Genomic DNA, 27,802 nt, shown 5'->3' with positions numbered 1-27,802 from the left:
GGCTTGGCTCTGCGCACTGTGCCACACCTATGCCCACCATCGGACTCCTGGCACCCTCCTCAGGCCAGAGGCAGGCCCATTCATGGACAAAACCCCCTCCTGCCTGTGAAAGCGCACCCCTCTCCAAGCTCTGGGAAGAGGCTGTGCTCATCAGCTGCCCCTTGCTGTTAGCATTTTCACATTTCCCCTTTCAGAAGGCCTGCGGGACATGTGGCCTAGAGGCATGTGGCCTAGAGGAGATGAGGAACTCCAGCTTGGAGGCACAGGGCCCTGGTAGAGACAGTGAGAGATCTCAGGGGTGGCCTGAAGTTTCCTGTCACCTCCTGCCTTGTCCTCCATACCTGTCCTCCTGGCACCTGTCTTAGCTTGGCCACTGTTAGGTGACCAGCATTGAACCCTGCCTTGCTGTGTTCCCACAACAGTGCTGACACTGACTGTGGGTCCTACAGTTCATTTTAGTTCTGCTACCCGGACCCCACATGATGGGGGCTCAGTGCTACTTAGGCTACCCCTGTTTCACCTGCCAGCCACGAATGTCATGTGTCTTTAAGCTGCTGCATTTCTGCATCGCCAGCTGCAGATTCAGCGGTTCCCATGACTCGCCCCCCAACTGCCCCAGGTTCCATAATTCCCTAGAATGATTCACCTACACAGGAAAGCACTGTACTTTTATCACTATTTTAGCATAAAGGATATAACTAGAAGCAATACATAGGCAAGGTCTTGGTGGGGCAAGAGGGTACAGAGCTGCTGTGCCCACTCCTGGACTCTGAGCTTGTGGTTCTCCCAACATAGGTTCAACCGAGAGGCTCTCTGAGCTTCCTTGTTTCAGTGTTTTCATCTGAGTTTTTTGTTGTTGTTGTTGGTTTTTTTTTTTTTTTTGATTTAGAATTGATTGTTGTTGTTTTTTTACACTCCGTGGGTAGGGATGTGGGGGCACGGGTCAGGGGATGGGGCTGAAAGTTTCTGCCCTCTGATCACAGGGTTGACCTCTCTGGAGTGGCCAGCCCTTGAAACTCTCTAAGCACTCACTGTAAGTCATTAGTTAAAACTCAGGTGCTCCCTGAGATTGTGTCTCTTGAATAACAAGACACTCCTGTGACTCAGGAAATTCCACGGATTTTTGAAGTTCTTTGCCAGGAATGGAAACAAAGACCAAATTTTAGTATTCTTGTCCCAGGCAAAAAATGACTGTCCCCAGTGCTGTAGGACAGGCTCTGACCGAGACCCCTTCATGGGTTTAGTGTGAATATTGTGGAGATCAATTCCTTGAATCCCAGGAAGGGCTCCGGGTCTGGGCACCAGATAGTGTGGCCTCAGTCTCTCCTCACGTTCATCCCACACCTGGGAGCTCGTTTCTCTGGGCCTGAACAGCTACCTCTTTAGTTAAAGTGTTGGTCTCCCAAGTCCCTTCCAGCTTCAGAATTCTCTTTCCTTTTTATTTCAGTACCTGGGGTCCTGGGCCACAGAAAAAGTTAAAGGAAGAGTCATTGAAATACTCTTTAGTTGGACAGTATGGTTTCCTGAAGACGTCAAGATCCGAGACGCCTATCAGATGCTGAAGAAACAAGGTCTGACTTGTGCTACTGTGTCACGTTTCTCTTGACTGGGCCTGCGTCCTCTCGCTTTTTTGTCTGCCTTATAATGTTTTGTTGAAAGCTGGACTTCTTGTGTAAGACCATACTGAGGTAGAGTTTTTATTTTTTATTTTTTACACAATAAATCTTTTATCTACTTATCTTTAAAAGCCACAGTACAGACCTTGAAAGATGATGTAGGGCTTGCTTTTCCCCGTTGCCTGGAAATCAGGAAATAACCGCATGAGAAAAGTCAAACTACAGGCTACTTATGTCACTAAAGCCCTTATTTATCTTTAAAATTCTTGTTTGCTTAAAAACTAACCTTTTTTAAAATTTTATTTTATTTTTTAATGGACAGAGTTTCGCTCTTATTGCCTAGGCTGGAGTGCAATGGTTCAATCCTGGCTCACTGCAACCTCTGCCTCCTGGGTTCAAGTGATTCTTCTGCCTCAGCCTCTTGAGTAGCTGGGATTACAGGTATCCACCACTACACCTGGCTAATTTTTGTATTTTTTGTAGAGATAGTATTTCACCATGTCGGCCAGGCTAGTCTCGAACTCCTGACCTCAGGTGATTCACCCGCCTTGGGATTATAGGTGTGAGCTACTGTGCCCATGCCCAGCCTTCTTTTTTCTTTCTTTTTTTTTTTTTTGAGACAAGGTGTTGCCCTGTCACCTAGGCTGGAGCACAGTGATACAGTCATGGCTCACTGCAGCCTTGACCTGTGGCCTCCAGTCATTCTCCTGCCTCAGCCTCCCAAGTAGCTGGGAATACAGGCGTGTGCCACCATACCCAGCTAATTTATTTATTTATTATCCTCCTCCCACCCCCACCCCAGCGCACGTGCGCGCGCACACACACACACACACACTCTCTCTCTCTCTCACTCACTTGATCTCTTACACCAAATATTTTTATTTTTTATAGAGACAAGGTCTTGCAATGCTGCCCACCCTGGTCTCGAACTACTGGGCTCAAATGATCCTTCCACTTCAGCCTCCTAGGTGTGAGCTACCATGCCCATCTTTAATCTCTTTTTCTGAAATAATGGAATCTTATTATGAAGTACAGCTATAATGCTACATACGAACCAGAGTTTGAAAAATACTATTGTGATAAAAGTAACAATGTGCAGACATATAATACTTTATAGTTACAAAAGATCTTTCTATAATCATTTAGTGGATTTATTTATTTATTTATTTATTTTTTTGAGACAGAGCCTCACTCTGTCATCCATGCTGGAGTGCAGTGGCGTGATCTCCATTCACTGCAACCTCTGCTTCCTGGGTTCAAGTGATTCTCGTGCCTCAGCCTCCTGAGTAGCTGGGGTTACAGGCACCTGTCACCATGCCCGGCTAATTTTTTGTATTTTTAGTAGAGATGGGGTTTCACCATGTTGCTCAGGCTGGTCTCAAACTCCTCTCAAATGATCTGCCTGCCTCGGCCTCCCAAAGTGCTTGGATTACAGGCGTGAGCCACTGCACTTGGCTGTGGATTTATTTTTGACACATACTTGTGCACATTTATTGGAGTACAATGTGATATTTCGTACATGCATACAATGTGTTGTGATCAAATCAGGGTAATTAGCATATCTTATCAGTGAAGTAAGGGGTTTTTCATCCCTGGAATTGGGTGGAGCTTTCCTTCTGGTAGGCAGGATTTGAGCTGGGTGTGAGGTTTGTTGTTGCTTTAGTTATTATATGAGACTGGAGATTCCTCTAGTGTTACCCTGTGTTTAGGCTGGGGGCTAGTTTGTGCGTTTTCTTCAGTATCTCTTCTCTCAGCTGTAAGTGTTCACTTTCCTCTGCACCTCAGAGAGGGCCTTTCTCCTTGTTCCTGCCCGTCGTAGCAGTAGACAGCTGTCCCTTGTCATTGAGAGGGATGGGGTGGTGGGCAGGGCCAGTCTCTGTTCTGATTTAGCTTCGTTCGTAGGCAGGTACTACATCCTGGGTCTTGGTAGGGTCTATTTGTGATCCCCCGCCTCACCCCAGTGTAGGTCCGGACCCAGGACATAATTCCTGCTCCTCTCCCAAGGGTCTAGGGTTTGTTTTTTCTCCCCTGTTTTTTCTCTAGCTGCAGTGGGCTTCCACCAGTGCCCTCAGAGCTGCAGGGTTTCTTACTCTTCTCCCCTAACCCTGCCTTTAGGCCTTCCCACTGTTTTTGTGAGCCTCTGGAAAAGAGTTATTTGCTTTTTGTTGCAGCTTCCAGAAATTCTGTATTCTCTTGGTAACTCATTCTGGCCTATAAACAATTTTTAAATAATCCTAGCTTAGTTACTGTTGGTATTGCCTCTGTCAGTCCTTGGAGGTTGTTTTTTTCCTTAGATTTCAGGTTACTTGGTTGTTGCCCCATGATCTGAGCTCTCTGATGGGTTCAAGGAATTTGTAGGCTCGGCATGGTGGCTCACGCCTGTGATCCCAGCACTTCAGAAGTCTGAGGTGGGAGAATCAGTTGAGGCCAGGAGTTTGAGACCAGCCTGGGCAACATAGCAAGACCCCATCTCTACAAAAACAATTTTTAAAAAATTAGCTGGGTGTGGTGGTACCCACCTGTAGTCCCAGCTACTTGAGGGCCAAGGTGGAAGGATTGCTTGAGCCAGGAGTTTAAGGCTGCGGCGAGCTGTGATCACACCACGGTACTCTAGCCTGGAAGACAGAGTAAGAATCTGTCTCAAAAACAACAAAAATATTGAGAATTTGCACATTTTCCAGTGGGGTGGGGATGATAGTTCACACCTTTGTGTGTCCTGTTTGGAAGATGGAAATCTGAATTCCTTTTTATATTGGGCTCTTAAAAGAAGGAACCCAGGTTCAGGATGTACTGTTCCCTTTCACATGCACTCAGCATTTTTAGGAGCTTTGTCAGGGACCCTCCAGAAACTTTTGATCCCTGAGTGGTTATGTAGCTGGATAAACTGATCCATGTTTTTATCACATAGGCCCACAGACTGCAGGCCTTCAGGACTGGCTCTTCTCTGATATAGTTGGCTCTGATGTCCCGGCCACTGTGGTGGTCCCTTGGATTCTCCTAAGAGATAATGCAAAACTTGATTCATACACTGGGTGTTGTCTTTGAAGGCTGTTGACTGTGCTTCCCTAGCATGGTATCAGGAACTGGCATTTCCGGACTTTATACTGGATTCTGACTGAAGTTACTGGATCCCCATATCAGTGTCTTAACTTTGTAAATTGCATTTTTAGGAATTATAAAACAAGACCCTAAACTACCAGTGGATAAAATCTTACCCCCACCATCTCCCTGGCCCAAGAGCTCCATCTTTGATGCTGATGAAGAAAAGTCCAAGGTAAGGAACCTGACCTATGTGGTGTCTGATGAGACCTTTTCTCTTAGGGACTGTGCACTAAAGGCCCGTTGATGCTTGAATCAGAGTATGGAGAGGGGCAGGTTACGTGGGTTCTCCTCTCCAGACAGGCCCTTAGGAGTGAGGTAGCAGAAGGTTTGGGTGCTTTCTTCACGGATAAGTCGACCAATAAGGTGCTGGGTTCTTTGTGTCGTCTCCCTTACCCGCACAGCCTTCCTTGGGGAAAAAAGGTGCAGAAGGATAGCCCGTGGGGAGTGTGAGTGATGGGTCATGTCCTGTGTGGGTGTGGTGTTGGGGTGGGAACAGTGGAAAGACTGGCTGCTCTGTGTTGGTTCAGCTCTGTCTCAGTGCCAGGGAGCCCGACCCTATCCATTTCCATCCTCTGTGAACTCCCAAAATCGTTGTCCCTTGGACATCAGTATCTAGAGGGACAAGAAGAGGAAGGGAAGGTGGCCAAGACCCAAGGATAACTGTGGTGCCTGTGAGTGGGGAACCCTTTGGCCTAGTGCTGGCAGTGCTTTTGGTCATGACTATTCTTGGTCAGTTGCAAGGTCTAGTTCATGGAGCGTCGGAAGGCTACACACTGCGTATTAATTTTTGCGTGGTATGCCCTGCCTGCCAACTGTACCCTCTCTCTGTACCCACTTCTTGGGCCTAGATAACTCTGTGGCCATCAGGTCCCTGTCGTTGGAATGAGCAAGGCTAGTCTAGGCGGCCCGGCTCTCCTCCTGCTTGGTGCCTTAGGTGTGCAGAGGGTGGGAGGAGCTAGGGAGGAGGTGTGGTGTGACTTCTGAGAAAGAATCCTGTATCACCAGCCCTCATTATCCCCACTTTTCCTGCTGTCTATCCCACGAAGATTGAGTGACTTCTCTGTGCCAGGCATCCTGCTAGGCGTTGGAAATGAAGGGATGAAGAAGATCACCAGGGTCTATCCCGTCTTAGAGCACGTGGTCCAGGGCAACTACAGACCTAGTGCCCTTTTGGGCCAGAGAATTCTCTGTTGTTGGGGACCATCTTGTGCACTGTAGGATGTACACAGCATTCTTGACTCTACCCACCAGCTGCCAGTAGCTCCCCCTCTCCAGCTGTGACAACCAAATTTCTCCAGACTTGGCCAGATGTCCCCTGGGAGAAGTAATCCCCCCAGCCCCCTACCCCATTGAAAACTAGTGGCATATTGGGACAGTCAGAGTGCCTGCATCATAGTGTCCTTGGGACCATTCAGTGAGACAGTGTGTGTAAAATGTGTGTGGTGTTGTTAGTGTTAATTCTTCTATTGCTGCTGCGTCTGCTCTGGGCCTGAGGGAGTTGTGGTCTCATCTACTCTTCCTGTTTACTCTCTCCAGCTTCTGACAAGGCTTCTGAAAAGCAACCACCCCGAGGACCTTCAGGCGGCAAACCGGTTGATCAAGAATTTGGTCAAGGAGGTGGGCATTCTTCCAGTTGGTTCAGTAGAAGCAGCATTTGACAGAGGCTGAAGGAGAGTGTGTATTAACCTATCTTTGAGGGGTGGAGGAAGAGTTGCCTGGGAGAAAGAGTGGCTCCTACATAGCCCTGAACCCTGGGGAACAGCCGTAGGCTCCCTTGAGTGCAGCAAGGTGGTGATTAGAAGCAGAAATCCCACTGCCGCACTTCTCATCTGCCTTTGTCCATGCTGTTCAAAGCATTTCCTAGACCCCAGCTTCAGTCCCAGCGACAGGTATGGGTACAGACAAAGTCCAGGTTTAGAAATCTGCTTTTCAGAAGGCTTGAGGCTGATGACACAAAGGAGGAGGTCACAGTCACCAGGCCTCAAAGTGCGTATTCTTCCCCAGGAATTCTGGGCTTTTGAGAATTTTTTCACCCACTATGTGAGCACTCCAATGCATTTAATGTCTTGGCGATTTCCCTGAGTGAGCTCTCTCAATAGTGACCCTTTCCCATCCCTTGTTGAGGCTTCCGCCAGGGTTTCTGCTCTCTCACTCCCATCCTCCTCTTCTTCCCAAAAGGAGCAAGAAAAATCAGAGAAGGTGTCCAAGAGGGTCAGTGCAGTGGAGGAAGTGCGAAGCCATGTGAAGGTACTGCAGGAGATGCTGAGCATGTACCGCAGGCCAGGGCAGGCCCCGCCTGACCAGGAGGCCCTGCAGGTAATCTTCAGGTGTAACACAGGGGGCTGCACCTGTTCACTAAAGTAGGTTTGAAATGCTTTCACCTGTATGCATCCATGAAGCCATCTCAGAGTGAAGATGGTAAACATACCTGACGCCTCCCAAAATGTCCTTACGCTGCTTTGTCCTCCCTTCCTCTCTCCCCTGTTTCCCCAGCCCCAGGCAGCTGCTAATTTGCTCTCTGTTCTGATTGGCTGACAACTGCCAGACTCTTGTATGAATGGAATGATGCAGTACATAACCCTCTTTATTTTTGTCTGGCTTCTCAGTCTCACTGGAGAGCCATTCACGTTGCTGTGTATAGTAGTAGTTTGTTTCTTCTTGTTATTGCTGGGTACTGTCCCGTCGCCTGGATGTACCATGGTGTGTACCTATTGATGGACCTTGGCCTGTTTCCAGCTTTGGGTGGTTATGAATCACGCAGCTAGAAACAGTTGTGTACAGGATTTTGTGTGAACATATATTTTCATTTCTTGTGGGTAAATGTCTGGGATTACTAGGTCATATGTTAAGTATATATTTAACTTGTTAGGAAACAAAGTGGCTCAGCTATCTTCCAGCTTATGCACCATTTATAATCCTAACAGCAGCATATGAGAGTTCTAGCCCCTCTACATCTTGAGATCTTAGTTTTTAGATAACATTCTTATTGAGATAACGTATCATAAAAGCGACCATCACACCTACCTAGTTACAGAATATCTTAATCACCCCTAAAAAGAACCTTGTACCCGTTAACAGTCATTCCCTCTTTCCCGAACTACCCTTTCCCCTAGTCCCTGGCAACCACGAATCTACTTTCTGTCTCTCTGGATTTGCCTGTTTGGATGCTTCGTCCAAGTGTAGTTACACAATACGTGGGCTTTCGTGTCTGACTTCCTTTACGTAGCCTAATGTTTGCAGGTGCATCTACCTGGTAGCATGCGTCACTGCTCCATTCCTTTTCATGGCTGACTAGCGTTCCATTGTGTGGCTGTGCCACACGTTGTTTCTCCATTTATCAGCTGATGGGCATTTGGGTTGTACCTGCTTTTTGGCCATTACAAATAATGCCTTTGAATTATTCATTAGGAATAATGACTTTGAACTTTGTCCAAGTTTTTGTGTGAACATAAGTTTTAAATTCTCTTGGGTACATACCTAGAAACGGAATTGCTGGATCGTGGGGCAACTCCAAACATATTTAACATTTTAAAGAACTGCCTAACTGTTTTCCAAAGTGGCTGTGCCATTTTACATTCCTGGCCACAATGTATCATTTCTAGTTCTCTGTGTCCTGCCAGCATTTGCTGTTGTCTTTTTGATTGGAGCCCTCCTGGAAGGTGTGAAGTGCTGTCTCATTGTAACTTTCTGTTTCTTGATGACTTACTTATTTCCTATGCTTATTGGCAGCCTTGGAAGACCTGTCTGTGCAAACCCGTTGCCCATCTTTTGGATTGTCTTTTTATTTTTGAGTTACAAGTGATTTTTATATATTCTGGATACAAGTTCCTTATCAGACAGTTTTCTCCCAATCTTTGGGCTGTCTTTTCACAATTTCGATAGCATGTTTTGAAGTGGTAAAGTTTGTTTTGTTTTTTGAGACAGGGTCTCACCCTGTTGCCCAGGCTGGAGTGCAGTGGCATGATCTTGGCTCACTGTAGTCTCTGCCTCCCAGGTTCATGAGCTTCTCCTGCCTCAGCCTCCCAAGTAGCTGGGATTGTAGGTGCCTGTCAACATGCCCAGCTAATTATTTTTGTATTTTTAGTAGAGACAGGGTTTCACCACGTTGGCCAGGCTGGTCTCAAACTCCTGACTTCAGGTGATCCACCTGCCTTGGCCTCCCAAATTGCCACCGCTCCTGGCCTCCTTCTTCTTTTTTTTTTAAATGTCTTGCTGGTGCTTTTGTTATCATATCTAAGAAACCACAGCCTATTTGTTCCAGGTCCAAGGCAGCCATGCTCCTGGTCTCCCTTGGAGCTCTGTTCTCCACCTCCTTCTGCAGATCTGTTTCAGTCATCTCTCTCTGCATTCCAGTTTTTTATGTTTCTTTTTATGTGTCTCTGCAAGGAGAGCCAGCCCTCACACAACCCTTTATTTACTTGTCCTTCCACTTCACAAAATTAGCAGAAATAAACTACTGTCTTACCAAATTCCTAAGAGAAAAATCCCTGGCCAGCTTGGCACATATATCTGTCTCTGGCACAGTCAGCTATGATTGGGATTGGACAAAGTTAGGGTGAAAATCTTGCTGACCTTCCTCTGTGGGTGGAGGGGGCAGTGCTCAGAAGGATTGTTGGGCTCAGGCCAGGAAGGGATCCCAAAGCCCATCTCCCATGGAGTGGTTGTACCACAGTCCCTCTAGAAGATCAGTGTGTTGGGCTTTTAGACAACATCAGTTCTCCCCAACCTGGGATGACAATCAGCTAAGAAACAGGAGAGATGCCATAGAAAACAATATGTGTTACCTGTACATGGGAGAAAGCTGACTTTGGAAAATGTGGCAAATAAGGTTTTGGGTTTTTGTTTTTTTTTTTTTAAACAGTCTCGTTCTGTCATCCAGGCTGGAGTGCAGTCTCCCAGGTTCAAGTGATTCTCCTGCCTCAGCCTATGAGTAGCTGGGATTACAGGTGCACGTCAGCACTACCAGATAATTTTTGTATTTTTAGTGGAGACGGGGTTTCACCATGTTGGCCAGGCTGGTCTTGAACTCCTGACCTCAGGTGATCTGCCTGCCTTGGCCTCCCAAAGTGCTGGGATTACAGATGTGAGCCACCGTGCCCAGTCAGAGTCTTTTATTTTCAAAAATCATACAATTGTAGCCCAAACTTTTTCTGAAACTCTGCCATGTTACTTCAAACCTGCAGGCTTGAAGTCAGGACCAACAGGAGGCCTCCTGAAGCCCCAGACTCTGCTGCCTACTTGATCAGAGGCGCCCGGGGCCCTGGAGTGGGGTATGGTGGGATACCTGGGTGTATGTCATGAACCAAGCTCTGCCCTTCCAGGTTGTATATGAGAGGTGTGAAAAGCTGAGGCCCACCTTGTTCCGGCTGGCAAGTGACACCACTGATGACGATGATGCACTTGGTAAGTTTTCTTTTCCTGGGTATAGCTAGCAGCCCAGGTGCAAGACAGACTTGGTCCCTCCTGTCATGCTGCTGAGCCAGGAGCAAGACAGAGTAGACTTCAGGTTCTGTGGAGTGTGGGCTTGGGGAGGGTGTGGCCTGAGTTGCTTCACAGCTGATGTCCAGCAGGATCCAGGCTTCAGTAAGAAATCAGCAGAAGGCCAGGCACAGTGGCTCATGCCTGTAATCCCAGCACTTTGGGAGGCCAGGGCAGGCAGATCACGAGGTCAGAAGTTCCGAGACCAGCCAGACCAACATGGTGAAACTTAATCTCTACCAAAAATACAAAAATTAGCCAGGTGCGGTGGTAGGCGCCTGTAATACCAGCTACTATGGAGGCTGAGTCAGGAGAATTGCTTGATTCCAGGAGGCAAAGGTTGCGGTGAGCCGAGGTGCCACTGCACTCTAGCCTGGGCAACAGAGTGAGACTCTGTGTCAAAATAAATAATTAAAAAAAAAAAATCATCAGCAAAGGCTAGATATGGTGGCTCATGCCTGTAATTGCAGCACTTTAGGAGGCCAGGGTGGGTGGATCACCTGAGCTTAGGAGTTCGAGACCAGCCTGACTGACATGGTGAAACCCCGCCTCTACTAAAAGTACAAAAATTAGCTGGGCGTGGTGTTGTGTGCCTCTAATCCCAGCTATGTGGGAGGCTGAGGCAAGAGAATCATCACTTGAACCCGGGGGACAGAGGTTGCAATGAGCCAAGATCACTCCACAGCACTCCAGCCTGAGTGACAGAGCAAAACTCCATCTCAGAAAAAAAAAAAAAAAAAGCAGTAGCAGGTCTAAAGCCTGAAAAGGGGTGGAAATTGACCGTGGAGATTGGGGTGTGAGAGGTAGAAGAAAGGTCCCACTGGAGGCTTCAGGAAAAGCTGACCAATCGCAGGCCAGAGAAACAGCTGGGGTGGTATCTCAAAGGGATCACCAGCTTTTGTACCTTCAGGGGCCAGGTGGGTTACCTGAGAGAGTCAGGCCAATGGGAAATGGAAGGGTCATCCGTAGGGATGGTGGAGAATTGTCCACAAGTATTAAAAAGTTATTTTAACTCTTTATTATGGAAAATATCAAAACATGAGACAGCGAGTAGCAGAATAAATCCTATGTATTCTTTACTCATCTTTAATAATTACCAGCTCATAGTTGATTTTTTTAATCTTGTTTCATCTGTACCTCTCTTTGTACCTACCCATTCCCTAGCAAGTTCTAGACATTTCTTTTTCTTTCTTTCTTTTTTTTTTTTTTTTTTGAGATGGAGTCTCCTCTGTTGCCCAGGCTAAAGTGCAGTGATGCAATCTCGGCTCCGTGCAACTTCCATCTCCCAATTCAAGCTATTCTCCTGCCTCAGCCTCGCAAGTAGCTGGGATTACAGGCGCCCCATCAAGCCTGGCTGCTTTTTGTATTTTTGTAGAGATGCGGTTTCACCATGTTGGCCAGGCTGGTCTTGAACTCCTGGCCTCTAGGGATCTGCCCCCTCGGCCTCCCAAAGTGCTGGGATTACAGGTGTGAGCCACCACCCCTGGCTGATATTTCTTTTTATAGCCAGTGGATCAAGAGCTTGAGGGTTGGAGGGGCCGTGGCAGTCCAGAACGTAGATGGTGTTCAGGAGGCCCATGGTTATCCTGCTGTGGTGGCATGCACCTCTAGTCCCAACTACTCTGTCTTAAAAAAAAAACCCACTTTAACTGCATTAAATACTAAGGGATCCTTTTAATATTTGTATCCACATTGACAAAACAGCTTCAGGTTCTGAGTTAAAGTTAAAAGTTTGTTATTGAAAGGGCCTTAATTTAAGTGCTTACTCCTGGCCATTACTCTGGACAGTACAGATGTGGAAGTGGAAGGTGAATAGATTTGCTTTCTTTTTTTTTTTTTTTTGAGACGGAGTTTCGCTCTTGTTACCCAGGCTGGAGTGCAATGGCGCACTCTCGGCTCACCGCAACCTCCGCCTCCTGGGTTCAGGCAATTCTCCTGCCTCAGCCTCCTGAGTAGCTGGGATTACAGGCACGCGCCACCATGCCCAGCTAATTTTTTTTGTATTTTTAGTAGAGACGGGGTTTCACCATGTTGACCAGGATGGTCTCGATCTCTTGACCTCGTGGTCCACCCACCTCGGCCTCCCAAAGTGCTGGGATTACAGGCGTGAGCCACCGCGCCCGGCCCAGATTTGCTTTCTTTTGGATTGAGAACTAACATTAGGACTCAGAGGTTAAGTGACTGGGCCTGATAGGGTCCGATGACACGATCTGGGGGCAGGAGGTGTGGATAAACTGAACGTAGTTGAGCCATATGAAGGCTGTTTTATGGAAAAGCTTAGGAAGGACTAAGGTTGGCTGGGCACAGTGGCTCACGCCTGTAATCCCAGCACTTTGGGAGGCCAAGGCGGATAGATCACAAGGCCAAGAGATCAACAGCAACCTGGCTAACATGGTGAAACCCCGTCTCTACTAAAAATACAAAAAATTGGCCGGGCATGGTGGCATGTGCCTGTAGTTCCAGCTACTTGGGAGACTGAGGTGGGAGAATCGCTTGAACCCAGGAAGTGGAGGTTGCAGTGAGCTGAAATCGTGCCACTGCATTCCAGCCTGGGTGACAAAGCAAGACTCTGTCTCAAAAAAAAAAAAAAAAGGTCGGGACTGAGATTGTTGGTCACCAAACCAGGGGTTTCTGATTCCTGTCACATTCTTCAGCGGAAATTCTCCAGGCGAATGACCTCCTCACCCAAGGAGTTCTGCTGTACAAACAGGTGATGGAGGGCCGGGTCACCTTTGGAAACACAGTGACCAGCTCAATGGGAGACATCCCTGTCTCTAGAGGTACGTTTGAAAGCCTCTCCTTGCCTTCTGCGTTGGGGCAGCCTGCAGTTCCCAGAGAAGAAGTGGGTCCTATGCATATTCTGGGTTAAGGAATAGAAAAGAGAACTCGCCCTTTGGTCCCATTCCTGTGTAAGTGGGTTTCATGTCGCCATGCTCAGCCACAGGAACCGTCACGAGCTGGCTGCCAGGCTGGACCCCAGCTTTGACTACACACTGAAGCCGATGTCTAAGCTATGCCTGGGTTTGAGTTCTCGTAAGTGGTTGCATACAGGAGCTGGAGACAAAAGAAATGGTCTTCCTGAGTGGTTCCTAGTGCCCGGCCAGCTATATCACAATCACCTAGAGCACTGGTTCAAATGCCACTGCTTAGGTCCCTGGCTTGGACCTTCTGAATCAAGACTGCTTGGAGCTGGGCCTGGAGATCTGTGTCTTTCAAGCGCTACAGGTGATTCTGATCAGCTGTGGTCAGAAGCCTTGGAATGGCCTGAGCTGGAGAAGGCCAAGTCTGCTCTCCTTCCAGGTGATGGGACCTTTGCAGGAGGGCCTGTGATCCCTGGGGTAGGAAGGCAGGCCTTGTGTCCCTCTTGTCTCAGATGCCAGCTGAGCTTGTGTATCAAGACGATCGGCTGAGTGGAAGGTTCTTGGAGGGGCAGGGAGGGCGTTACCGTTTGATGAGGAGGCAGCCTGAGGGAAGCTGATGGGATTTAGATGGAGACTTTGCTCTCATGTCCAGCTGACTTCTCTTCCTAACCCTGGGCTTTCTAGTCTTTCAGAATCCGGCAGGCTGCATGAAGACCTGCGCCTTGATTGACTTGGAGGTGGACAGTGGACCTGCACAGGCGGGGACTGTGGTGCCATCTTTGCTTCATCAGGACCTGGCAGCCTTGGGTGAGGGCGGGCGCTTGTGGGGGCAGGCACAGGATGGGTGTGAGTAGGAGAGTTAGCTGGTTCCCTCGGGGAGCACATGCCTGCTGCTGAAGGAATAGGGATGGGTATGAGTAGGGGAGTGAGCGCGTCTCCTCAGGGAGCACATGCCTGTTGCTGAGGGACTGAGGGTGGTTGTGAGTAGTGGAGTGAGCTGTCGGGGAGCATGTGTCTGCTGCGAGGGACTGAGGGTGGTTGTGAGTAGTGGAGTGAACTGGTCTCCCGGGGGAGCACGTGCCTGCTGCTGAGGGAATTGTGGTGGTTCTGAGTAGTGGGGGAGTGAGCTGTTGGGGAGCACGTTCCTGCTGCTGTGGTAGTCGGGATGGTTGTGAGTAGGGGAGTGAGCTGGTTTCCTCAGGGAGCACATGCCTGCTGCCAAGGGAATCAGGTGTTCTTGGCAGTTCAGAGGGTCCTCCTTGCATATTAGTCACAGATTTGCCATTGATGAGTCACGTGACCTTTAGTAAGTTGCTTATTTGTCTAGACTTTCTGGATATCCTAGAAAGGGTGGGTGTGGTATCGTGCTCCATCTTGAAGCAGGTGGAGTTACTGTTGTGCATCTCACTCTGCTCCTTTCTTACAGGAATCAGTGATGCTCCTGTTACAGGCACGGTAAGGACCCCCTTCCCAGGGCCCAGAGAGAGAAGGGGAAGGTCTCAAACCTGCCCTTGTGAGGCAGCATTGCCTGGTGGGCAGAGAGGTGCCCTTGCACTGTCCCAGTGGCATCATGACCTTGGAGGTCCAAAGCCTCTTTCTCATCCATACTCTCTGGCTGGTACCCCCAGGGGAGACAGGTTGCACCAGGCTCCTGCTTCCCAAAGGTCTGCCCATGAGCTGCATGTGACCTTGCCCTTTCTTTCCCCTTTTGCCCTAGATGCCACCAGCCTGGGCCATAGCACCTTGGGTGGGCTCAGGAGAACTGTGCCATGGTTTTACTGTGGCTGATGGTCATTCATCCCCTGGACTTATTTTAGCCATTCCTGGTTTGACAGGTTGCTGGTCAGAATTGCTGTGAGGAAAAGAGGAATCCCTCCGCCAGCATGCTGCCAGGCAGTGGCATTCAGAACCCTTCTGCAGACAGGAATTTGCTGGACCTCCTCTCACCACAGCCGGCTCTGGACCCTCTGTGAGTCTTATAGGCAAGGGGAGTGGGAGAGTGTGGCTCCTGAGTGCAGTTCCTTCTCATGGGACAAGGGCCAGAGAATGGTGCTCTAAGATAGCTGATACCTCTCGCCCTGGAGAAACAGCTTTCTTTTTTTTTCTTTTTTTGAGACTGAGTCTCACTCTGTCGCCCAGGCTAGAGTGCAGTGGCATGGTCGTGGCTCACTGCAGCCTCCACCCCCTGGGTTCAAGCGATTCTCCTGCCTCAGCCTCTTGAGTTGCTGGGATTACAGGTGCATGCCACCACGGCCAGTTAATTTTTTGTATTTTTTTTTTAGTAGAGACGGGATTTTACTGTGTTAGCCAGGCTGGTTTCGATCTCCTGACCTTGTGATCTGCCCACCGCAGCCTCCCAAAGTGCTAGGATTACAGGCGTGAGCCACCATGCCTGGCCTAAAGGCATGTCTTATGTGGTGGTAGACAAGAGAGAATGAGAGCCAAACGAAAAAGAGTTTCCCCTTATAAAGCCATCAGATCTCATGAGACTTACTCACTACCATGAAAACAGTATGGGGGAAACTGGCTCCATTATTCAGTTATCTCCCACTGGGTCCACAACATGTGGGAATTATGGGTGCTACAATTCAAGGTAAGATTTGTAGCAAGCCATATCATACCTGTAATCTCAGAACTTTGGGAGGCCAAGGCGGGTGGTTTGCTTGAGCTCAGGAGTTCAAGACCAGCCTGGGTGATATGGCAAAACCCATCTCTACAAAAAATACAAAAACTAGCAAGGAGTAGTAGCTTATGCCTGTAGTCCCAGCTGCTCAGGAGGTCAAGGTGGGAGGATCACTTGAGCCTGGAAAGTTGAGGCTACAGTTAGTCATTACCATGCCACTGCATTCTAGCCTGGACAGCAGAGTGAAAAAAAAAAAAACAAAACTTTTTTTCTGCTGTCCAGGCTGTCTTAAAAAAACACAAAATTTTTTTGAGACAGGTTCTCACTCTGTTGCTCAGGCTGGAGCACTGTGGCGCAATCTCGGTTCACTGCAGCCTCCGCCTTGTGGGTTCAAGTGATTCTCCTGCCTCAGCCTCCTGAGTAGCTGGGACTACAGGCATAAGCTAGCATGCCTTGTGAATTTTTGTATTTTTTGTAGAGGTGGAGTTTCACCATGTTGGCCAGGATGGTCTCGATCTCCTGACCTCATGATCCACCCGCCTCAGCCTCCCAAAGTGCTGGTATTGCAGGCATGAGCCACTGTGCCTGGCCTCAAAAAAAGTTTAATGTGCTGCTTCCCTTTTCTCATTTTACTCCCTTTCCTAAGTCATAGGAAAATACCTGCTTTGGCCAAGACATCTGAAAAGGGGGTTATTTAAGGGCTGGGAGTAGTAGAACATGAGGTTTTTGCTGTTTTGTTTTTCCCTTCTAATAACCATGTAAGTGAAGTTAAGCAAAATTTGATCCATAGAGAAGTACACAACAAAGTGCAAAGTATCACCCCCTAAAAACAATCTTGAATGTTCCTTCTTTGCTTTTTTTTCTGTACATGTAGTGGTACATTCCTATGGCTTATTACACAAACAGGATCTTAATTTACAAACTGCACTCCAGCATGACCTTTTCATATCAGATTATATCTGTGATGCATTTCCATATCAGTTTCTATAAATATGCCTTGGTCTTCTTAATAGTTACATTATAATTCATTGCATGGATATATTTGATCATTTCCCTTTTGTGGACATTTACGTAATTTCCAGTTTGGAGGTGCTTGGGGGAGTGCCTTATAGTATAGATCCCTGAAGGGAGAGGTTCTCTACGGTGTGAATGTAAAAACATTTTCATAGATCCTGTCCCTTTGCCTCTGGAAAAGTAGTTTATCTTCACCCAGACAGCCTGAAATGCCCGTGTTTCTGATAGAAACCACTAGGCTCTGGCAGGAGTGGGATGTGCCAGGAGTTCATTCCCATTTGCCACCCAGAGGTCAATTCTTACAGTCGTCTTTTTTTCAGCCACTTGGACAGGGTGGGTTTTTTCTTCTCTCACGACTTTAGTTTTAAAAAATGTTTTCAGTTTGTGTCCCAAATGGACAAAATCATGAAGTGCACAGTAGCTGGTGTAATTTGTGTATCATCTGCCTGGCTCATGTCCCTCTGTGATCACACCTGGAAAACAACCTGACTGAGGTTGTCAGAGACTGCCTGACAGGTGCAGCATGAACAACCTTTATAACAAAGGCTCTAGTTTATTGAGTTTTTATTATGTGTGGACACTTGAAGTGCTTTTCATTTTTCTTCTTTTTTTTTTTTTTTTGAGATGGAGTCTCGCTCGGTTGCCCAGGCTAGAGTGCAGTGGCACAATCTCGGCTCACTGCAACCTCCACTTCCCAGGTTCAAGTGATTCTCCTGCCTCAGCCTCCTGAGTAGCTGGGATTACAGGTGCACGCCACAACCACCCAGCTAATTTTTTTTTTTTTTTTTTTGTTAGTACTTTTAGTAAAGAGACAGGGTTTCACCATGTTGGCCAGGCTGGTCTTGAACTCCTGACCTCAAATGATCCACCTGCCTCAGCCTCCCAAAGTGCTGGGATTACAGGCGTGAGCCACCACACGTGGCCTCTAAGTGCTTTTCACATCATATCATTTGATTCTTATAACAGCCCGAGGAGGTAAATTACTTCTGTTATTCCCACTTAACAGATGAGGAAGCTGAGGTACGAGTTTGATTACTTGACAAAAGTCATATAACATCTAACTGTGTGTACGTGTGTGTGTGTGTGTTATTTTCTTCCTTGTTCTTTAGTAAGCCTAACCCAAATTCCCAGAAATTGCTACAATTTTTGCTAGTCTTTGGTATTTTTTATTTCTTTGTAGGAATTATGTTTCGCAGAAAAGTATCCCCAAGGAAGTGCCACCAGGTACTAAGTCCTCTCCAGGTTGGTCCTGGGAGGCTGGCCCGTTGGCTCCTTCCCCATCTTCACAGAATACACCTCTGGCTCAAGTGTTTGTCCCTTTGGAGTCTGTTAAGCCCAGTAAGTACAATTTCACTCCCCACCTTTTTTTTTTTCCTGGGAATCTGTTAGACTCCCAGCTTTTTCCATTCCAGCTTGGTAGAGGTGGCCCTTAAATTTGGTTGACAAATGGAAGAGATTTTGCATGAAGGCAGAAAGTAAGGGATTGTGGCCAGGTATGGTGACTCACACCTATAATTCCAGCACTTTGGGAGGCTGAGGTGGGAGGATCACTTGAGGCCAGGAGTTTGAGACCAGCCTGGGCAACATAGCAAGATCCTTGTCTCTGTTTGGGGGTGGAAAAAATTGGGAGGCTGAGGAGGTTGATCACTTGAGGCCAGGAGTTCGAGACCAGCCTAGCCAACATAATGAAGCCCTGTCTCTACAAAAAATACAAACATTAGCCAGACGTGGTGGCGTGCACCTGTAGTTCCAGCTACTTGGGAGGCTGAGGCAGGAGAATTGCCTGAACCCAGGAGGTGGAGGTTATGGTGAGCTGAGATCATGCTACTGCACTCCAGCCTGGGCGACAAAGCGAGACTCCATCTCCAAAAAAAATAAAGTTTGCTGCTTTGTCTTTTAGCTAATTTTCATAGCGTTCCTTAGTATTGACACTGCCAAGAAGAATATGGGCAGGCAGAATTTAATGAAAAGGCTTACCTAAGGACATAATGTTAATTGATTTGGGATTCAAGAAGGGAGTGTTTAATGTGGCCTGAAATGACTGGCAAGAGGTGGAATTCAAATGAGTGGAAGAATTTGGCTAGTGATCCTCCTTCTCTAGGGATCCCCATTAAAGCAGAAAAGTGGATATTACCTCTGTTACAAAGGGAAGGGAATGGAAGTGCCTCCCGTCTCTACACTAGTATGCAGAGCAGGACACAACTCAGGTCTATTCTAGAGCCTGGCTTTCTTCTAGCATACAGAGTCCTCCTTGGGCTCAGTGTGGTGAGGTCAGATTGCAGAGGGCCCTGAAATCCAGGCAGACAAATTTATAAATAAACAGAGTTGGTGAACAGGGGAGCTTTTTCCACATTTCTTTATTAATTTTTGATTTAAATAATACATGTTCAGTGTTAATTTTCTGAGTTCAATAATTGTACTGTAGTTACGATGTTAACATCTGGGGAAGCTAGATGAAGGGTATATAAGAATTTCTGTATTAGTTTTATAACTTTTCATCAGTCTGAAATTAATACAAAGCAAACTTTTATAAAAGAGTTGAAAACAAAAATACATGTTGAAAATATAGAGTTTTATTAAAGATAGAATGGGCCAGATGGGGTGGCTCACTCCTGTAATCCCAGCACTTTGGGAGACCAAGGCGAGCAGCTCATTTGAGGTCAGGAGTTTAAGACCAGCCTGGCTAACATGGTAAAACCCTAAAAATACAAAGATTAGCCAGACGTGGTAGTGTACACCTGTAATCCCAGCTACCTGTAATCCTAGCTTCTCTTGAGGCAGGAGAATCGTTTGAACACAGGAGGCAGAGGTTGCAGTGAGCTGAGATTGCACCACTGTACTCCAGCCTGAGCAACAGAGTGAGATTGTATTATCAGCCAGAGATAGAAAGTGTGTTTCTGTCTTGATAGATTTTCTTCTTGTTTTATCGTGTATGCATATGTACATATAGTTCTTAATAATTTGATACCACAGAATGTATAGACTTTTATATTCTATTTACTGTTATTATAAGCCTGTACCACTTTTATGACCTTAGTTCTTTAAAAACTTGATTTTTAATGAACATATACACACACACACACACACATATATATACACACACACACACCATTAAATAGATGTGCTGTAATCTGTTTCTTCAGTCCTTTTTGTATTATTTTGTTTTTATTTTTTTTGAGACAAGGTCTGGCTCTGTCACTCAGACTGGAGTGCAGTGGCACCATCTCAGGTCACTGCAATCATCATCCTCTAGGCTCAAGCCATCCTCCCACCTTTGCCTCCCAAGTAGCTGAGACTACAGGTGTGCATCACTATGCCCAGCTTCTTCAATTTGTTTGTTTGAATAAGCTAAGGTCAGTTTGTTTCTACTTGTTTGCTGTTAAAAATAGGGCTACAGGCCAGACGCGGTGGCTCACGCCTGTAATCCCAGCACTTTGGGAGGCTGAAGTGGGTGGATCACGAGGTCAAGAGATCGAGACCATCCTGGTCAACATGGTGAAACCCCGTCACTACTAAAAATACAAAAAATTAGCTGGGCATGGTGGCGCGTGCCTGTAATCCCAGCTACTCAGGAGGCTGAGGCAGGAGAATTACCTGAACCCAGGAGGCGGAGGTTGCGGTGAGCCGAGATAGTGCCATTGCACTCCAGCCTGGGTAACAAGAGCGAAACTCCGTCTCAAAAAAAAAAAGGCTACAGGCTGGGCGTGGTGGCTTATTCCTGTAATCCCAGCACTTTGGGAGACCGAAGTGGGCGAATCACAAGGTCAGGAGTTCAAGACCAGCCTGACAAACATAGTGAAACCCTGTCTGTACTAAAAATGCAAAAAAATAATTAGCCGGGTATGGTGGCGGGCACCTATGATCCCAGCTACTTGGGAGGCTGAGGCAGGAAAATTGCTTGAACCTCGGAGGCAGAGGTTATAGTAAGCTGAGATTGCACCACTGCACTCCAGCCTGGGTGACACAGCAAGACTCTGTCTCAAAAAAAAAAGAAAAAAAAAAACAACAGAAAAACAGGCTACAAAGAACATCTTTGGATGCCTTTCTTTATACCTTCCTTTTATGCCATCCTAATTATTAGGAGATGGTAATACCAGTGAAATGCCACATGTAGACATTTAAAATTTTGATCTGCATTATCAATTTCCCTTCTGAAAAGGTTGCTTTTTTCCCTCTACTCTTGCCACCATACCTCACTGGTATTTTCAGTCTTTTCAATCTTTGATAGTTTCATTGTTAAAGTATGTTTTGATTTAAATTTTTAAATTTTTTCTCTTTTAGAGATGGGGCCTCGCTCCATTGCCCAGGCTGGAGTGTGGTGTGGCATGGTCATGGCTCACTGCAGCCTCAGATTCCTCTTGGGCTCAAGAAATCCTCCTGCCTCAGCCTCCCAGGTAGCTAGGATGACAGGCATGCACCACCACACCCAGCAAATTTTTTTGTTTTTTGTGGGGTGGAAGGTAGATCTCTCTGTGTTGCCCAGGCTGGTCTTGAACTCCTGACCTCAAGCAATTTTCCATCTCAATCTCCTAAGAAGCTGGGATTACACTCGTGAGACACCATGCCCAGCTCTAAGTTGTATTTTAGTAATGTATGTTTTGATATTAAGGTTTTTTCCTAGCTGATTAACCAGTCATCTGAGTGCCATTCATTGAGCCAGCCACTGATTTTTGAAGGATATGTTATGTTACAGTCTTATTTAGATCTGTTCTGCATGCTCTGTTGTACGCCACTTTACTTGAATTGTAATTTTATCTTGAGTATTTGCTATAGCTCTGCTCCCCGTTTTTATGTAGTTTTCCCCCTCAAATAAACATTAGAATCACTCCTTAAGTTAAAATCGTTTCTTTAGAATTTCCATTGGAATTCTACTAAACCTTTTAATTTGAGGTGATTTGGTATCTACAGTTTTATACAATTAAATATAAGGGGATATGTGTGTGTGTGCCAATGTGTGTGTGTTTATAGTCATACAAAGGAGACCAGAAGAAAATAATTGCTTATTCTGGGTAGAATTAAGAGTCCATTTATTACATTATTTATGATAATCCTGGTTGGTTGTTTTTTTTTTTTTTTTGAAACAGAGTCTCGCTCTTTCACCCAGGCTGGAGTGTGGTGGTGCAGTCTTGGCTCACTGCCACCTCTGCCTCCCGGGTTCAAGTGATTCTCGTGCCTCAGCCTCCTGAGTGGCTGAGATTATAGGTGTTCACCACCGTGCCTGTCTAATTTTTGTATTTTTAGTAGAGATGGGGTTTTGCCATGTTGTCCAGGCTGGTCTCAAACTCGGACTCTTAACATCAAGTGATCCACCTGCCTCGGCCTCCCAGAGTGCTGGGATTACAGGAATGAGCCCCTATGACTGACTGATAATTCTGTTTTCTATAGGCTTCATGCATGATTTTAATCGTGATCATATCTTCCTCAAAATTGTGATTTTTAATAACTGGTAGTGTGTGAATGATGGTTGGATGGTGGGGAGAGGTCAGTTTGGAGGGTCATAGGAGTCCAGCTAGAGGCAGGAGGACTTGAATTATGGTAGTGCAAAGGATTCAGTCCTGCACGTGTTCTGAATGGAGAAGCAGCAGCATCTGGAGATAACATGTACATCTCTTTCCACCCTGGCTGTGTGGGGCGTTTGTAGTGGTGTTAACCTTCTGCTTGGGCCCTCTCAACCAGGCAGCCTGCCGCCTCTCATTGTGTATGACCGGAACGGATTCAGAATTCTGCTCCACTTCTCCCAGACGGGAGCCCCTGGCCACCCAGAGGTGCAAGTGCTGCTCTTGACCATGATGAGCACGGCTCCCCAGCCTGTCTGGGATATCATGTTTCAAGTGGCTGTGCCAAAGGTGAGTCAAATTTTGTGGATTTCTCAGTAATGGCTGTTGTTTCTGAGTGCCAGGTTCTTTGCTGGGACATTATCTGTCAGGTGTGAAGAAAAGAATCTCCACTCAAACTAACTGAAGATAAAGTGAGAATGTAATGGCTTACCTGACTGGGGATTCCTGAATATCTGACTTCAGATATGAGTGGATCCAGATAGGTTCTTAAATGATGCCTTAAGAATCTGTATCTCTTGGCTCTGCTTTTCTTTGGCACCATTCTGGCAGTTTCTCAGCTCCAGGGTTGCATTGTCCTTAACCCTCTTTATCTCATAAACTCTCACCTGGTATGAAGCCTGTATATTGATTACCCAGGAAAGGGTTCTGATTGGACTTGTTAGTGTTACTTCCATATCTTGGACCAGTAACTTGTGTCCAGGGATATGAGGCACTTGGCCAGTGTGAGATAACATATCCACCCCTTTTCAAGGGAAGTAGGGCCCTACTGATTATCAGCCACACCATAATCACAGAGGAAGGGACCTATCCAGAAAGGAAAAGATTCAGGACAGACAAAAATAGACACGCACTCTCATGGTAGTCCTGTGGGGAATGTACTACTGCTTACTACCTGTTTTATAAGTTATCAACCCAAGGCTCAGAAATTAAATATTTTGCTCAAGGTCACAGAGCTAGTGAGAAACAGAGTTAGGATTCAACCCAAGATGTGCCCTGGCTGTTGTTGCTGCCTTTCAGATACCATCTGTTGACCACACAACTCCAGATCCACTGTGTGTGTGGAATGAAAGGCGTCTTGGTCCTTTCATCAGTTAGTGGAAGCCTGTCTGCTTGGGCTCCCACAGGTGCCTCAGGGTACCATGTCTGAGAGGGCCATTTCCTCTTGGAGGGTGGTGGGGAGGTCCAGCTCCTGCTCACCTGATCTCCATCCTGGAAGTTGTGGCTAGGAATGAGTCACATGTTGGTTTTCTTCCCCCAATAGTCAATGAGAGTGAAGCTGCAGCCGGCCTCCAGCTCTAAGCTTCCTGCATTCAGTCCTTTGATGCCTCCAGCTGTGATATCTCAGATGCTGTTGCTGGACAATCCACACAAAGTATGTTCCAGTGTCTGTGGTAGCAGGGAGATAGGGGCCCCTGAACTGTAAGGGGAAGTAACTTTGTGGCTAGAGAGAGGTATATTGAGGCCTTGCTCTAAAGTCTCTGGTTTGCCAGGCATGGTGGCTCACCCCTGTAATCCCAACGCTTTGGGAGGCTGAGGCAGGTGGATCACTTGAGGTCAGGAGTTTGAGATCAACCTGGCCAACATGGTGAAACCCCGTCTCTACTAAAAATACAAAAATTAGCTGGGCGTGGTGGTGCGTGCCTCTAGTCCTAGCTACTTGGGAGGCTGAGGCAGGAGAATCGCTTGAACCTGGAAGGCGGAGGTTGCAGTGAGTCGAGATCATGCCACTGCATTCCAACCTGGCCACAGAGCGAGACTCCATCTCAAAAAAATAAAGTCTCTGGTTTGGTTGGGTGGTAGGGGGTGTATGTGGAATATCCCTCACTAGAGTCTGTCTTTGGGGCTCACTGAAGGAAGATCTGATGGATTGTCATTGCGGGGGACCCAGGGAGGGAAACATGAACTCTCACGAATCCTCGGAAGTCCTCTGAAAGGGCAAGGCCTGTCTTCCTTAGCTAGTCTCTGAATTGCAGCCCTTCTCAGGATTTCAGGACTGCAGAAGTATTGAAGAATTCCCAGGATATGTGCCTGTTTCCCCTTGTTTCTAGCCCCAGAGAGTATCCCAAATATTCTGTGTCATAGAATTGTTTGAAGCACTCACTTAAAATGAATTAACATTTTCACCTGTTCTGGGTTGCTCTCCACTGATTTAACATCTTCTGTCTCTTCTGTCCTAGGAACCTATCCGTTTACGGTACAAGCTAACATTCAACCAAGGTGGACAGCCTTTCAGTGAAGTAGGAGAAGTGAAAGACTTTCCAGACCTGGCTGTCTTGGGTGCAGCCTAACTTCACAAGACAGACCCTTCATTTCAAGCTTAGGATGGTGTTACTTTTGCTGTCTAGTCAGGACTAATCACAATGTTTCAGTGCAGTGCCAAGAGTCCTATCCTGAGGTCAGGCTCTGGGTGTCAACCTCTGACTTACTCTGCAGAGTGTGTGTGTGTGTGTGTGTCTGTGTCTGTGTCTAGGTGTGTCTGGTTGTCAACCTCTGACTTACTGTGTAGATGCTGTGTGTGTGTGTCTGGGTGTCAACCTCTGACTTATTCTGCAGATGCTGTGTGTGTGTGTGTGGTTGGGGGAGAGGGTGGTAGTAGCGCAGAGCTTGGAATATCAGCAGTATCATCATCTCTACTACAGTCATGTTTCTGCATGTCAGCAGACACTGTCCCTCCCTCAGGTTGGAGGTTTTATAAGCCAAAGTTTTTTTCCATATATTGTTCATTCCATTAATCCACTCTGTGCCTTGTCAGCCTTTGAAAGTCTTGGTTGCTCCCAGGCTGCTGTTCTCAGGGACCTTAAAAGGGACCTGGTTAGTCTTGGGGCAGAGAGTATCTTATGGGGCACTCTCTTCCAAGAAAGACCTTGTCTCCATTTTCATTAGACAATGCTTCTTGTGTGTGTTCTGGAAGATCTTCTAAATGGAATGCTTATTGCACTGTTCCCAGGTGAGTGGCTGCCATGAGACCTGAGGACCACGCTTGGGGGACCAATCATGTCCTTCACCACTGTGCCTTAGAATTGCCCCGAGACAGACCTTTGGGCAGAGGGGAAAGCAGCTCCCAGGCCTTATTCAGGTCTCAGGTCCGTGGGTTGGGCAGCCAGTCTGGGCCCTTCTCAGGACCCTCAGCTCCATCCTCACTTATCCTCTTCACAGCATTTGCTTGGAGCTCTTTGTGACGGACACCATGTCGGTCATGGCAGATTGGCCAACCGCCAGCCCTTGCCAGTTAACATCACAGTCTAAGATGGGGAACTGTGGTGCAGATAGACATGAAGAGAGCTTAGCAGTGATTGAGGTGGTGACTAAATATACAGTCATTGAATAAATACCATGTAGCAAATGTACTTTGTAGAGTTTTGAGTAAGTTGCGTTTAGCGATGATAGGCCTAAAGGGAAGTATCTTCTGTCCCGAAGTAAAAGAAACTTCGTGAAGGATGTAGAAGCTTAACTGCCTCAGTGAAGAGAGAACCTGAAGATCTGAGGAAAGCTGGACAGGAGAGGTGGATATTGCATTTGTAACTGACAGAAAAACTCGAGTTTCTATTAGTGACCACTTACTGTGTGCTAGGAACTTGAATGTGTGTTGACAAGTCCTGCTTGGCCTGATCTGTGGGAGAAGGAACCTGAGGCTGGCTGACCTGGCTGGGTGGGTTTCTACCTCTGAAACTGCAAGGCTCTGTTTGGAGCTCTTAATCACAATATCTGATATTTTTACAGTGTGATCTTTTGACTTACACATATAGTGGAAATCTGCCAACACTAATTGGTGGAGATGGGAACTGTAAGAGATCAGGTATGCTAATTTTAAGCAAATGTGAAAGCTCATAAAACCGATGGGGTGATTTCATTTGCCGTAATTCACATAAGACGAATTGTAATCTAAAAGTACTTTCTTGCTTGTGTTCTGTGTAGCTTTTCCCCCCCACCTCCTTTTCTTGAGGCCAAGTCTCACACTGTTGCCCGGGCTGGAGTGCAGTAGTGTGATCTCAGCTCACTGCAATCTCTGCCTACTAGGTTCAAGCGATTCTCATGTCTCAGCCTCCCAAGTAGCTGGGACTACAGGCTCATGAGCCACCATGCCCAACTAATTTTTGTATTTTTAGTAGAGACAGGATTTCACCATGTTGGTCAGGCTGGTTTTGAACTCCTGACCTCAGGTGATGCACCCGCCTCGGCCTCCCAGAGTGCTGGGATTACAGGTGTGAGCCACTGCTCCTGCCCTCTGTTTAGCTTTTATAGGCTCTGTTGCTGTTGCGTAGTCTGGAAAGAGGTACCCATCATAATGACAGCATCTCCCTATGAAGGGTTTTGGTTAAAATGGGTGAATGAGACTTAAAGTCAGGCCCTCTCCCCTATAGTTCAAAGGTAGACCCGTGTGTATACCTGAACATTCTTGCTTTTGAGGAGACAGACCCCTAATGGTACTACTGTGCTTAGGTGTTGGACAGGATAGGGGTAGGAGGAGAGAAGGCAGGCTGCTGTCCTGAAAGTGGCTGTGGTTTATGTCATCACTGCCTTCTAATCAGCAAGTCCAGTGGCCACTTAGAACCCAGCTCCTACCTCTTCATTCATTCAACAAGTAGTTATTGGCCAGGCGCAGTGGCTCACGCCTGTAATCCCAGCATTTTTGGAGGCTGAATGAGATGATCGCTTGACCCCAGGATTTCAAGTCCATCCTGGGCTACATAGTGAGACCTTGTCTCTCTTTTTTTTTTTTAATGAGTTATTGACAAGCTACCCTGAGCCAGGTACCACCCTGAAGGAGCTTCTGTTCTTTGGGGAGAAGCAAATTCATGATGTGTATGCTGGAGATCTGGCCCTCATGGCCAGTGCTTTCCAGTATCCTGAACTCTGCAGGGGTCCTGTTGATCCCTGTTTCTTGACCTACCTCTGTGACTGCTCGTATTCCTCTGTCCCTTAAGTGTGGTGGTTTTCCAGAGTCCAGTCCTCAGGACTTGCCCATCCACACACTGAGGGCTGGCAGTTAGGTGGCTCTAAACCATGTAGATGGATTATAGATCTCTCTCAAGCTGCCACCTCATTGCTGAGCCCAGATCATATTTCATTCTGTCAGTGGGTATCTGTAGCTGGAGGTTCCACTGTTGCTTCAATCTCAGTTACTTAGAATGGAACCCACAGTCCTGCCCTTTTCCACCTACATGCTCTTACTTGGAAGCACCTGAGACTTAATGGGTCCCTGATTCCTGCTTCATCTGTATCCGCGGAGTAGTTTCATGTCATGTTGCCTGTTTTCTGCATAATCCCACATCATGTCCTCCCTGCACTTACATTGCCACTGTTCTGGTTTGGGCTTTTTTTTTTTTCTTTTTTTTTTTTTTTGACAATGCCTGTATCCCAATTCTGAGTACCAACTGCAAATCTGAGCATTTGACCAGGTGAAAAATTCTGAATGGCTTCCTGATGCCTACCTTCTTATGGGATCAAATTCAAGTTGCACACTGGCACTCAGTGCCCTTCTGGTATCATCTGCCAAGACTAGGGCTTGCTTCACCACAACCACAATAAAGTCCTTTCAAGCCCTGATAA

General features: G+C 46.9%; 1 protein-coding gene across 3 annotated transcripts in view; it reads left to right on the top strand.

Annotated features, from left to right (window-relative positions):
- Window positions 1-27,802, top strand: part of GGA2 (golgi associated, gamma adaptin ear containing, ARF binding protein 2) — a 53,221-nt gene extending 25,419 nt beyond the window's left edge. For all 3 annotated transcript variants that reach the window (XM_012464727.3, XM_012464723.3, XM_012464726.3), the window contains 13 exons: window positions 1,448-1,571; window positions 4,787-4,890; window positions 6,255-6,335; window positions 6,897-7,034; window positions 10,040-10,121; window positions 12,851-12,976; window positions 13,742-13,864; window positions 14,484-14,512; window positions 14,893-15,026; window positions 17,875-18,032; window positions 22,371-22,540; window positions 23,514-23,624; window positions 24,430-27,802. In XM_012464727.3, coding sequence (XP_012320150.2) covers window positions 1,448-1,571; window positions 4,787-4,890; window positions 6,255-6,335; window positions 6,897-7,034; window positions 10,040-10,121; window positions 12,851-12,976; window positions 13,742-13,864; window positions 14,484-14,512; window positions 14,893-15,026; window positions 17,875-18,032; window positions 22,371-22,540; window positions 23,514-23,624; window positions 24,430-24,540 — 1,491 coding nt within the window. In that variant the 3' untranslated portion in view covers window positions 24,541-27,802. The remainder of the gene's footprint in view (window positions 1-1,447; window positions 1,572-4,786; window positions 4,891-6,254; window positions 6,336-6,896; window positions 7,035-10,039; window positions 10,122-12,850; window positions 12,977-13,741; window positions 13,865-14,483; window positions 14,513-14,892; window positions 15,027-17,874; window positions 18,033-22,370; window positions 22,541-23,513; window positions 23,625-24,429) is intronic.

Source organism: Aotus nancymaae, unplaced genomic scaffold, assembly GCF_030222135.1.
Source record: "Aotus nancymaae isolate 86718 unplaced genomic scaffold, 86718_ANA_hifiasm-v0.15.2.pri h1tg000049l, whole genome shotgun sequence".
Classification (NCBI taxonomy): Eukaryota; Metazoa; Chordata; class Mammalia; order Primates; family Aotidae; genus Aotus; species Aotus nancymaae.
The sequence above is the reverse complement of the archived record's forward strand: the minus strand, read 5'-3'. Positions and strand labels throughout refer to the sequence as shown.